At 42.6% G+C, this 12,309-nt stretch overlaps 1 protein-coding gene across 3 annotated transcripts in view; it reads right to left on the bottom strand.

The window, feature by feature from the left end:
* Positions 1-5,804: 5,804 nt before the first annotated feature.
* The window catches only part of LOC124595264 (clavesin-2-like), a 126,153-nt gene continuing 119,648 nt past the window's right edge, over positions 5,805-12,309 (bottom strand). For all 3 annotated transcript variants that reach the window (XM_047133935.1, XM_047133933.1, XM_047133934.1), the window contains one exon: positions 5,805-6,506. In XM_047133935.1, coding sequence (XP_046989891.1) covers positions 6,442-6,506 — 65 coding nt within the window. In that variant the 3' untranslated portion in view covers positions 5,805-6,441. The remainder of the gene's footprint in view (positions 6,507-12,309) is intronic.

Below are 12,309 nucleotides of genomic sequence, written 5' to 3'. Positions count from 1 at the left end.
CAGTCACATAAAGACGACCACTTGGCCGGGTGGGTGAGTGAACAGAGTGTAATGTAAGAGGACGCCTGTTAGGTTTCCCGCAGGACTCGGCGTCTCTTAGTTCCTACGGTCAGTGTTTGGGTGTTGGCATGGCAACCTGTGTTGTTACCGAACACTTTGTGGTACCAGTAGAATAGGTGAGCAGTGTGAGGAGGAGGTGGAGACTGTGACAGCAGGGGCTGCTTGTCCTCGTTGATTTGTTTTGCTAAATAGACCGGTACATAAGGGGCGTGGGCGATCCTGGAGTGCTCGGACAGCGGAGAGAGGGAGCCGATGCTGCCAGGAGAAGTAGACGAGGTGACGGTGGAGCGAGCCCTGCGTCTACCGGCTGAAGGTTGGTATGCGGGGTCGGCTGTGCCAATGAACAGTGTGGAATGAACCGACTGATGTTGCCGCAGCAGCGAATCAGCGAATACAACTGGTCAGTGATGCGTAGGCGGGAGCCGATGGATTCGAATAAGAGTGGTGACAGATAGCTCTGTAGATCGGTAGGTAGTTTGGCAGACCACACAGCCCATAGCGTGGTGTCAGGCATGGTATGTTCGTTCATGAGCAATTGAAGGCGGCGCCAGAGTTGTGAGGGAGTGCATTCCCCCAGGTGCTCCTCGTAGAGAATCTTGATTATTAACTCTTGTGGCGAGCAGGCAAGTCGTTCCACTATAGTCTTCTTTGCAAACTCGTATTTTGGTGCAGGTAGGTAGGTAGTTTGGCAGACCACACAGCCCATAGTGTGGTGTCAGGCATAGTATGTTCGTTCATGAGCAATTGAAGGCGGCGCCAGAGTTGTGAGGGAGTGCATTCCCCCAGGTGCTCCTCGTAGAGAATCTTGATTATTAACTCTTGTGGCGAGCAGGCAAGTCGTTCCACTATAGTCTTCTTTGCAAACTCGTATTTTGGTGCAGGTAGGTAGGTAGTTTGGCAGACCACACAGCCCATAGTGTGGTGTCAGGCATAGTATGTTCGTTCATGAGCAATTGAAGGCGGCGCCAGAGTTGTGAGGGAGTGCATTCCCCCAGGTGCTCCTCGTAGAGAATCTTGATTATTAACTCTTGTGGCGAGCAGGCAAGTCGTTCCACTATAGTCTTCTTTGCAAACTCGTATTTTGGTGCAGGTAGGTAGGTAGTTTGGCAGACCACACAGCCCATAGTGTGGTGTCAGGCATAGTATGTTCGTTCATGAGCAATTGAAGGCGGCGCCAGAGTTGTGAGGGAGTGCATTCCCCCAGGTGCTCCTCGTAGAGAATCTTGATTATTAACTCTTGTGGCGAGCAGGCAAGTCGTTCCACTATAGTCTTCTTTGCAAACTCGTATTTTGGTGCAGGTAGGTAGGTAGTTTGGCAGACCACACAGCCCATAGTGTGGTGTCAGGCATAGTATGTTCGTTCATGAGCAATTGAAGGCGGCGCCAGAGTTGTGAGGGAGTGCATTCCCCCAGGTGCTCCTCGTAGAGAATCTTGATTATTAACTCTTGTGGCGAGCAGGCAAGTCGTTCCACTATAGTCTTCTTTGCAAACTCGTATTTTGGTGCAGGTAGGTAGGTAGTTTGGCAGACCACACAGCCCATAGTGTGGTGTCAGGCATAGTATGTTCGTTCATGAGCAATTGAAGGCGGCGCCAGAGTTGTGAGGGAGTGCATTCCCCCAGGTGCTCCTCGTAGAGAATCTTGATTATTAACTCTTGTGGCGAGCAGGCAAGTCGTTCCACTATAGTCTTCTTTGCAAACTCGTATTTTGGTGCAGGTAGGTAGGTAGTTTGGCAGACCACACAGCCCATAGTGTGGTGTCAGGCATAGTATGTTCGTTCATGAGCAATTGAAGGCGGCGCCAGAGTTGTGAGGGAGTGCATTCCCCCAGGTGCTCCTCGTAGAGAATCTTGATTATTAACTCTTGTGGCGAGCAGGCAAGTCGTTCCACTATAGTCTTCTTTGCCAACTCGTATTTTGGTGCAGGTAGGTAGGTAGTTTGGCAGACCACACAGCCCATAGTGTGGTGTCAGGCATAGTATGTTCGTTCATGAGCAATTGAAGGCGGCGCCAGAGTTGTGAGGGAGTGCATTCCCCCAGGTGCTCCTCGTAGAGAATCTTGATTATTAACTCTTGTGGCGAGCAGGCAAGTCGTTCCACTATAGTCTTCTTTGCAAACTCGTATTTTGGTGCAGGTAGGTAGGTAGTTTGGCAGACCACACAGCCCATAGTGTGGTGTCAGGCATAGTATGTTCGTTCATGAGCAATTGAAGGCGGCGCCAGAGTTGTGAGGGAGTGCATTCCCCCAGGTGCTCCTCGTAGAGAATCTTGATTATTAACTCTTGTGGCGAGCAGGCAAGTCGTTCCACTATAGTCTTCTTTGCAAACTCGTATTTTGGTGCAGGTAGGTAGGTAGTTTGGCAGACCACACAGCCCATAGTGTGGTGTCAGGCATAGTATGTTCGTTCATGAGCAATTGAAGGCGGCGCCAGAGTTGTGAGGGAGTGCATTCCCCCAGGTGCTCCTCGTAGAGAATCTTGATTATTAACTCTTGTGGCGAGCAGGCAAGTCGTTCCACTATAGTCTTCTTTGCAAACTCGTATTTTGGTGCAGGTAGGTAGGTAGTTTGGCAGACCACACAGCCCATAGTGTGGTGTCAGGCATAGTATGTTCGTTCATGAGCAATTGAAGGCGGCGCCAGAGTTGTGAGGGAGTGCATTCCCCCAGGTGCTCCTCGTAGAGAATCTTGATTATTAACTCTTGTGGCGAGCAGGCAAGTCGTTCCACTATAGTCTTCTTTGCAAACTCGTATTTTGGTGCAGGCGGCAGCGAAAGGGACAGATCACAAATCAAATCCGAGTGGTTGTGGAGGCGTGTGACGAGGCAAAGAAACTTTGAGTTATTGTCAGACACATAATGTAATTCGAACAGATGCTCGATGAGCGTGAACCACGATGCTGGGTTGTCCTCATATAAGGGCATTAGCTTCGGCAGGCAGCCAGGAGGGGGTGACGACGGCAGCTTCAGTGTCTCCTGGGGTAGCAGCTGGACTGAGGTTAAGTCAGAGACCGGCACAGTAGGGCCGGATTTAAACCAGGTGAGCGAATCTGTAGTAGCGGCAGCTGGCATAGTTGACTGTGTTGCACGAAAAGATGGCATGGCAGGCACAGACTGTACCGTGGAAACGGGCAGACGGATGGCACACGAAGGGGGCCCCGGAACTGGACCATGAGTGACGATTGCTCAATGGAAACGACTTGCTTCCGGATGAGAGACCGGTGCGGCAGACACAGGTGGTGCTGTGGGAGCGGCAGGCAGTTGAGCGACTGGAAATGGGGAGCCCCACAAGTGAGGGTGGGTGGGTGGGAGGGGGAGGGGTTGAGAATGTCATCCGTTTGGAAACTATCTGCTGCATAACATGCCTGTAGTGCATGTGGCGGTCCACTGAGGTAAGGTAAGGGGTCCATGTTATGAGAAACACTGAATTGTGCATTTAAATTGGACACAACTGGAACACCACGTGATCAGAACAGATCAAGCGCGTTTTGTAGTAATTGCGGCATTGCACACAGCCTGACAGTAACTGATGTAGCATGCCGGTGGGTGGCTAAATACGTGTTTGAAAGGAGATCACTTTGTTCTTGAAACACTCGATCTGAAGAGACGCGATTTGAAATATTGTTCAGTTCACATTTCACTGTCAGATGGATATAATCCAGTGACGTGAAGCCTGAGTCCATTTTCACTATAACAGCACAGTTGTCTACCATTGAAAACTAATGAGGTTAGCACACGGCATTGGTTGAGAACGTGAATCACTGTGTGTAAATGATGAATACGCCGTTGGTGAAGAAACGACAAAAGTCGGTGAGCAGAGTTGTGCTTCCACATCTTCAAACAAGGCATTGTTTGGCATGGTCATTGTGTAGTGCATATAACCTGTTGCATAAACACCGGCTAGGAAGACGTGAAACACGAACGAACTGCGGGGTCACCACTATGGAAAGGGATCGGTAATCGGGATATGGAAAACTTAATTCCCATATATGTTGTAGCTCATATATATTTACTTGACACTGCGTCCATACAGAATGAAGTATAACAAAGCACTGACTGACGTAAAGTTAAGATGGAGACTTGACAGAGCACTTAGAGTTCACAGATATTAAATTTCGTGGTCGATACGAACTATCGTCACTGGGTTATTTGGTAACCGTGATAGCATTACGGAGATGTTTAATAAACTCAAGTGGCAGACTCTGCAAGAGAGGCGCTCTGCATCGCGGTGTAGCTTGCTCGCCAGGTTTCGAGAGGGTGCGTTTCTGGATGAGGTATCGAATATATTGCTTCCCCCTACTTATACTTCCCGAGGAGATCACGAATGTAAAATTAGAGAGATTAGAGCGCGCACGGAGGCTTTCAGACAGTCGTTCTTCCCGCGAACCATACGCAACTGGAACAGGAAAGGGAGGTAATGACAGTGGCACGTAAAGTGCCCTCCGCCACACACCGTTGGGTGGCTTGCGGAGTATCAATGTAGATGTAGATGTAGATCGACACCACAAATTTAATTTTACACATAATTTCCCATTTTAGCAAGAAGGAAGGTTTTTTATCATAGCATTCTGGAAAGTAGCTGATTGCATCAGGAACAAGCTGCACACGAATTTCTCTGTGCCCTGTCATCTTTAAATCGTGCCTTCCTATAGGTTCTTTAAGCAGTCCAAACAAATTGAGATTGTAAGGTGATAGGTCCAGGTTGTCAGGAGAATGATGCGTTTCCTGTAGTTTGTAGAGCTGCAGTATTGGGGGCTGCCATTATTGTGGAGGAGGTGACCTGTCGAATCGGTTGGTCTCATCTTTTGCAGTGATATGCATCCCTCACCATCCTCAACATCTCAGAGTAGTATGTAGCAGTGGCCGTGCATTGCTCATGCAAAAACTCAATGAGAAGAATGCCTCAATGGTCAGAAAAAAATGGTTGAAAGAAACTTGGCTCACTGACAGTGAAGTCTTAGCTTTCACTGGAGCTTCCTGCCCTTTCCTCCATGACTCCTTACTGGCTTGCTTGGTTTTAGAACTGTATTGGTGGACCCATGTTTCTTCACAGGTGATGATCCAACTCAAAAATATATCACTTTCTTTCTCAAACCCTGCTGTAAACCTCTGACAGACCTCCAGATGTCTCAACTTCCAATTTTTCATCAAAAGGCAACACACCCATCTAGAACACACTTTACAGAAATTAGATCATTTATGAAGATCTCCTGACTTATTCCAACCTCATCTGCAATTTCCCATATTCTCACACATTGATTGCCTTCTAGAATGCTAAAATACCATGAATGTTTTCATCTGTAATGCTGGTCTGGGGATGGCAGTCATGCTGCTGATTTTCCACATATTCTTATCCTGCCTTGAACTCTTTATGGCAGATACAGAAACATCTCCCTAACAATGTTTGATCACCAAACTGTGCAGCCAATCCTGGAAAACTCTGTTGCTTGAACTCCTTCACAAGCAAGAAATTTTATAATTATGTATTGTGCAGTGGAGGGGTGCTATTGCTCCAACATTGTGAGCATTACTGACAAAACTAATGGAAGTATGTAATGGCTGGCTCTCCCCACTCCTAACATTCCCACTCAACAATACTAGAAGAGTGGATCCAGTCCTACCAACTGTTGATGCTTAGGAACAAAAATTACATTTATGTTTGATTCACTCTCATAGTAATCTTGACACATTCTGTCCAGCCAAGGATTGTGAAGGATGCAGAATTGGTAATAAATTGGTAATATGATTCTAGTACATACAGATACTATGACTGTAGATAATAAGTGTTCATTGTGTTTAATAATGTGCACTTATGTCTCTTTTTGTTTGTATCACCACATATTCATTGCATTTACTTTGTCTAAGAATTCCATATTCTTGACAGTACTCATCTATGTCAGAAGCTATTGCACATAAAATGTTCATATGTGGATATTTATTTTGTTATGAAAACTGAGGTAAAACTATGATGTTGATTTGGAAAGAATAAGAAGGCAACAATAAGCGTTTCAATACTGAAAAATATACAATGACATGGACATAAGATGTAATGTCACTCAGATTAGCTCCAACAGATTTCCTGAGACAAAATGAATATACTTTACACTTTGACAGGAGACATTTAAATTCTTACTGCAATTTATAATCACTAAGAATTTATACGAGATAATGTTCGAAATTGTTTGTTTCTAACATATAAATTCTGTACTGTTTCAATGATGTTGTTAATACATATGGCACAAATGTTTCAGTTTTCATGGCTGTATAACATAACACTAGAATTCTGAATTCTATTTACTGAGTTTTTATACAGTTGCATGCATAATAATTTTTCTTACCACCAAAGGGCATACTACCTAGACATAGTAAGGTTAATCTTCACATTCATTTTGACATTCCAATTTCAAAATTGTCTTGGGGTTCCATACCATATCCATATTTGTTCCATGCTGAAAAAAATGTTCTGAATATAAGATTTTCATTTGTCATAAGAAATTTAGGTGTCTGAGCAAACTGTCACATGATACCATGTTTAGCAAAAATAAGTAACACTTTGGTTGATTTTATACTGAAATAATGTCAAACACAAAATTAAATACCTAGAAAATGAAGACATTTGAGAGCTATTTGATATTTTCATGCAAAGATAAAAAGTTTAATATCTTTATAAGGAGTCATAAAAGCTGTTAAACAAAAGTAAGTAATGTATAGGATCATAATGAGTGACTTCAATAAAGAAGGAGAGATAAATAAGAGAATAAAATTTTCTGCAGGAATTGTACAGGAAACATTACTAAAATTTTCTGAAAAGTAAAGAAAAGTATGTCACACATACATTCTCCAGAAAAAATATGTACAATATGTACAGCAAATGAAGTTGGAACCATAACTATAGGCTATATTTTATTATAAAAAAATAATCTTTGAACATTGTGTAAGTCTTAAAATATTACAATACTCTAATCTCTTAACTGGAATACAAGCAGTCAAAGGAATTTTTTATTTTGTGTTCTGTAGATCCATATGAGAATATATCTCTGGATATAGAATGAGTGAAATTTTTACAAATTATTGTTTAGTGCACAAGTACATTGTTCTCACCATATAAATAACAGGAACAAATAAGCTAACATATAATCTTACTTATGAGTTATCATACGTGACATCTGAACAAATATACTGTTATGCATACAGATATACATGCATTTCAATTTTAAACTACACAATAGCTAGACAAAGAATGATGATTAGGCCATAAAGGCCACAAAAATAGATTTAAGCATACTTAGCATTTTGGCTTAGAAATTCATCTGTACTATAATATGATCCATCTAGAAGGAACTGCCTCAGCTTTTCTTTAAACCTGTGTATATTTACAACCAGTTCTTTAATTATTGGTGGAAGAGCATTAAAAATCTGGGTGCCACTGTGTAAAACTCCCTTCTGCACCATGCTCTTTGTGCTTAGATCATAAAGAATATCAAGTTTTCTTCTGGTGTCACAATTATGGGACAAACTATTGGTTTGTTGCTGTAAAGATTTGAAGATCTCTAAATAGATTCCTGCATGAGTGCCTAGGACATACTCCACACATAATTCTTAAGGCTCACTTCTGTGCATGGAACACTTTTCTTGCTATTGGTTGATTTCCCCAGAATATTACACCGTAGGCCATAAGATGATGGAAATAGCCAAAGTGTGCTGTTTTTATTGTGGCCATCTCCCTATTGTCTGATTTGATTTTCATGGAAAATGTTGCTGAGCTTGGACAGCTCTTGAATATGGTAGTGCCACTTAAGTTTGCTGTCTATTTGCAGACACAAGAACTTGGAGGACTCAACCTTTAGAATCTCATGTTCACCCATTTAGGATAAAAGAACATAATTTGTATTTTTTAGATTGCTGGAAAGACCATTAGTTTGAACCATTTTGTCATATCTGCAAAAGCCTTATTTACTAATTCATTTGATGCATTCCATTATGGATTATTAACTGCTGTGGTAGTGTCATAAGTGAACATGATGATTTTCCCATGTTCTGTGCTGAGTGGCAGATCATTTATAAATGTTAAGAGAAAGAAGTGGGCCCAATACCGAGCCTTGAGCTACTCCAGTGGCAATGTTCCACTCATTCCTAGGTTGTTGGCTCAACCATTCAGTTGTGCATCAGTTTCTCTAGTACCTTAGAAAAAACTGAGAGTAATGTAATGGGTCAATAATTTGAAGCATCAGTCTATTCTCCCTTCGTATAAATTGGTTGTATAAATCCACATTTTAGCCTGTCAGGGAATACGTCTTCCTCCAGGGACATATTATAAATATGGTTGAGGACTGTACTTATTTCTCTACAACAATATTTCAATAATTTGCTGGAAATGTTATCAACTCCAGCAAAGCTTTTACTTTTTAAGGACAGAATTACTTTTTCAATTTCTTTCACTGCCATTTTCCGAACACGCATCTCATCTATTTTGTTAGTTAAGGGGTTAAGCGCAAATTCTGTAGCTTTCTTTACCAAACCCAAGCACCCCATTTGATTTGTGACTGTTAAGAAATGAATGTTGAAAATATTAGCCACTATTTTAGGATCATCCACTGTAGTGCACCATTTCTTCGGCAAAAGACTCAGCAGCAGCACAAAGGACAGCCTGAGAGGCAGTCCTAGCACCCAACCAGTAAGGCAGTAGTTATAGTGCCCAAGAGTGGTGGTACAACCACTCTGCTCCCTAGATAAACAACTCACCGACAGGGAGATCGGTTCTTCATTCATGGAAAATTGAACTACTCTCATCTTCAGGTGGTCACGGGTGTGATTGGCAGGAATGCAGCTTGCAGAGTTGAAGTTTCCTACACAGGCAAATGGCTGTGGACTCATAACAGTAGACTCCATCAGCCAATGGTTGGTAACACTTCATTATATTCACTGGGCCATCCATGCATTAGTGATGCAGATGGAGTGGCCAAACTCTGAGAATAAGTGGAAGGAAGTTGACGGTTCTATAGAAGTCGATGATGTGATGCCCTGTATTGGTGACTGAATGTGCTCCCATTTTTTGAGCTTGTCAGTGCTCCTGGCTAGTCTAGTGTTCAGTTTCAGAGCATCAGAGCATCTCTTTATGCAAAGTTTGCAGCATGAAAAGGTATTGTTTCATTGTCATTAGGTGTAATTAAAATGCATAGCCCCATTACAAAAGAGCATTGTGCTGCATTGTTATCAAAGTATTGAATCAGGTGTTCCTGACATTTCCTTCACATATTCTGAGGCAATAAACTCCCTGCTTGTTTGTTCTTCACCTCTTCCAAGTATTGACATTGTTTGCACCATCAATGCATACTCAATATGTGTACTCCACTTAGCTTCATCCCAGTCAGTTTCAACAAAATTTTATCCATTGCTTAATTGCTATCCTGATGTACCACATAAACTTGGTAGATAATTTCTTCAAAATGACTATACCTGTTCTGACAATCATTCCCAAAGAAGACACTGAAGCCAATGTAAAACCAGCTAAGTAGCTGATCCTACAATTTATTAATATGGTCATCACTACTTTCAGTTTTATTCACACTGACAGATATCTGTAAAGGTGATACGTCATTGAAAATCTAATCCTTTACAGAATGCAGATGACACTCGGTGCGGTGAGTGGTGGAGCGATGAGCTTTAGGGCCCAGTGACACACCGGTAGTTGAGAGACATTTTTTATTCAAATCCAAATACACATCAAGTTTTAACAATGTGAGGTTCACATGACCCACTCTGGTGACTCTGGTTAGCATCAACTCACAGGCGGCTTGCTTCATCCTTGGTGAGGTGTGTTGCCACTTATTGTTGACGGCTGGCTGAGCAACGGCTGGAGACCTGACAATAGGCTATGGTCCTTAGGTCAGTGGCATTATCCTGTTTCTGCTATGATTGTGTCCCACTGTGGAATGACCACACCTGGTGACTCAGTACCCATGTGCATCCACTGTGGGGGCGGACAGGTGAAGACTACTGTGCACGGGACATGATCTGTGCCACATAGCAGGTTTCTGGTGACAGCAGATGTGGATTGTAGGTTGGTGGCACTGTGGTACCAAGTCTCACAAGGAGCTCAGTGCAGGAGGTGGCTGACCTAACCCAGTCTGAAGCCATGGAAGCAGCTGATGGTGGCCATTCACCTCATAATGTAGCATGGATATCGCATCATAGCAGTGCTGCTGGACTTTAAATGAACCTGCCTCAAAATGCACACCTCTGAGGCACATTTTTTGCAGTGTTGCCCAGCCTCTGGTTAAGTAGCGCACAACACGGGTCTTGTCCTGGTGTGGTGCATCGTCCACCTACTCTGGCTATTACTACTGTGTGATGTATGTTTCACCAAGTATGGCTAGTCCACCTGACAATACTTTTGCATATGTGTTAACTGACCCACACATTTCAACACTCCAGTTACCAGCCCATGGATGCTACTACAACACTTTTAGGTGGGTTCCTTACAAACTCCCATAAATTTCACAAAAACTAGGTAGTGACATTATATTGTCCCCTTCCATGGGAAAGACCCAGTCCCTTGGGTCTTGTTCAGGACACATTCTCCACCATGACTATATCACCCTTGATCTATAAAATGTGTACAAGCTCCCAAGATTATACCAGACTGGCATTTTTAAACTCTATTGCTAACTATACTACATTACACATTACAGTATTTACTACATTAAATTTTATGGCTGCTTCCCCTCTTTCGAAGCTCTACAAATTCATTCTCCATTGCTTGCTCAGGGAATCCAGTCCACTGGAACCTGGGCTACTCATAGGTTGGGTTTCTGAATGGTTAGTTATCTCTGATAAGTAAGAGCTATGAGGAGCAGAGTCAGTATGTCACTAGAAACTGTGACCCTCAAGTTTGTGGTTACATGATGCCTATCATCCTGATACAGCATTAATTGTTCCACCAAGATTCACCCATCCTGTGCAGCTATCATGTAACTTATTGAATGAATTAGGCTTGGCTCCCAGGTATCATTCAAGAAGATAAAGTTTTGTCCAGGAAACATCTCTAAGGGCTTATCCAGGTAATACAGCTGTGGCTGTATTATATTTAAAGAGTAACTCCTGTACTGTAGCTGGTAACTGAAGTACTGGTCCCATTGTACCACAAAGAGTTCCAGTAACTAACAGCCCAATGCTTCTTAATTATAAGTGACTTGCTTCTATGAGCTTCCCTTGTTCATAGCAACTTGAAACCACTATTATGCCATCATACACTGAACACACCCAATGAAGATCCACTTGCTGGGAGTACGGCTCTGGTTCTATCACCAACTTTTGGCATGGATGACCTTCTGCCTTGCCCCCGGACAAATGCATGGCATATGTTCTTCCTCCCATCTGGATCTAGTGAGTAGGGCATATGGTAACCACACTGCTTTTGCATTGCTGTACCTCACCCTTAGTCATTACCACTTTCTGATACCCATTTTCCATCACCAGTAATGCACCATCCTCTTTTACTTGCTCAAACTTTCCCACAGTTTCTAGCCTTACTGGGCAGGTGTGCACCAAGTAACACTTAAACAATGTGTGCTTGTTGCCCATGGTACCTTCGCTGACACATACAGCCATGCACTATTTGTTCTTGCTTCTGCCATTGCCCCATGGTAGTAGAAAGGCAGGTTCTGGCTGTTTGCTCTGATGTTAACTGTAGCTATGGCGATAATTCTCTTTACACCTTTCTCTACCCCTTCAGGTATTGCTCAGGTGATAATAAGGCTATAGGTTCAATTGCTCATGTAGTGTGAGATGTTGTATTTTCACACCACCACATCTTGTCACATAAAACACTGATTTGAGTAATGAAAGAAGCCAAGAGCCATTTATTTGCCAATGTATGATATTTAACTATGTGTTGTAATGATGTATTTTGACAATTTACAAAGAGAAATGAAGCCAGCACCACTGACGTGCCTAAGAAACTATAGACTAATTCAACGCACATGTAAAAACATTGATATTAAAGACAGACTCTGAAGACATTTGGATATTACAAAAAACAAGTGTGCAACCCATCGTCCACTGCTGGATGATATCACTCTCTTTTTATCTCCTGTATAAAACGGACACACCATTACATAGGCGTCATTATAAGATTGGTAATTTGTTTAAATCTATTGATAAATACTGTTATTTTGTTGCGTGTGAGACTAGTATGTGTGAAAAACACAGAGTGGTTAATAAATGGACATTTCTATGTGATTTATAAACTTT

This window comes from Schistocerca americana, chromosome 2, assembly GCF_021461395.2.
Source record: "Schistocerca americana isolate TAMUIC-IGC-003095 chromosome 2, iqSchAmer2.1, whole genome shotgun sequence".
In the NCBI taxonomy this organism is placed as follows: domain Eukaryota; kingdom Metazoa; phylum Arthropoda; class Insecta; order Orthoptera; family Acrididae; genus Schistocerca; species Schistocerca americana.
This window is presented reverse-complemented; position numbering and strand designations above follow the sequence as displayed.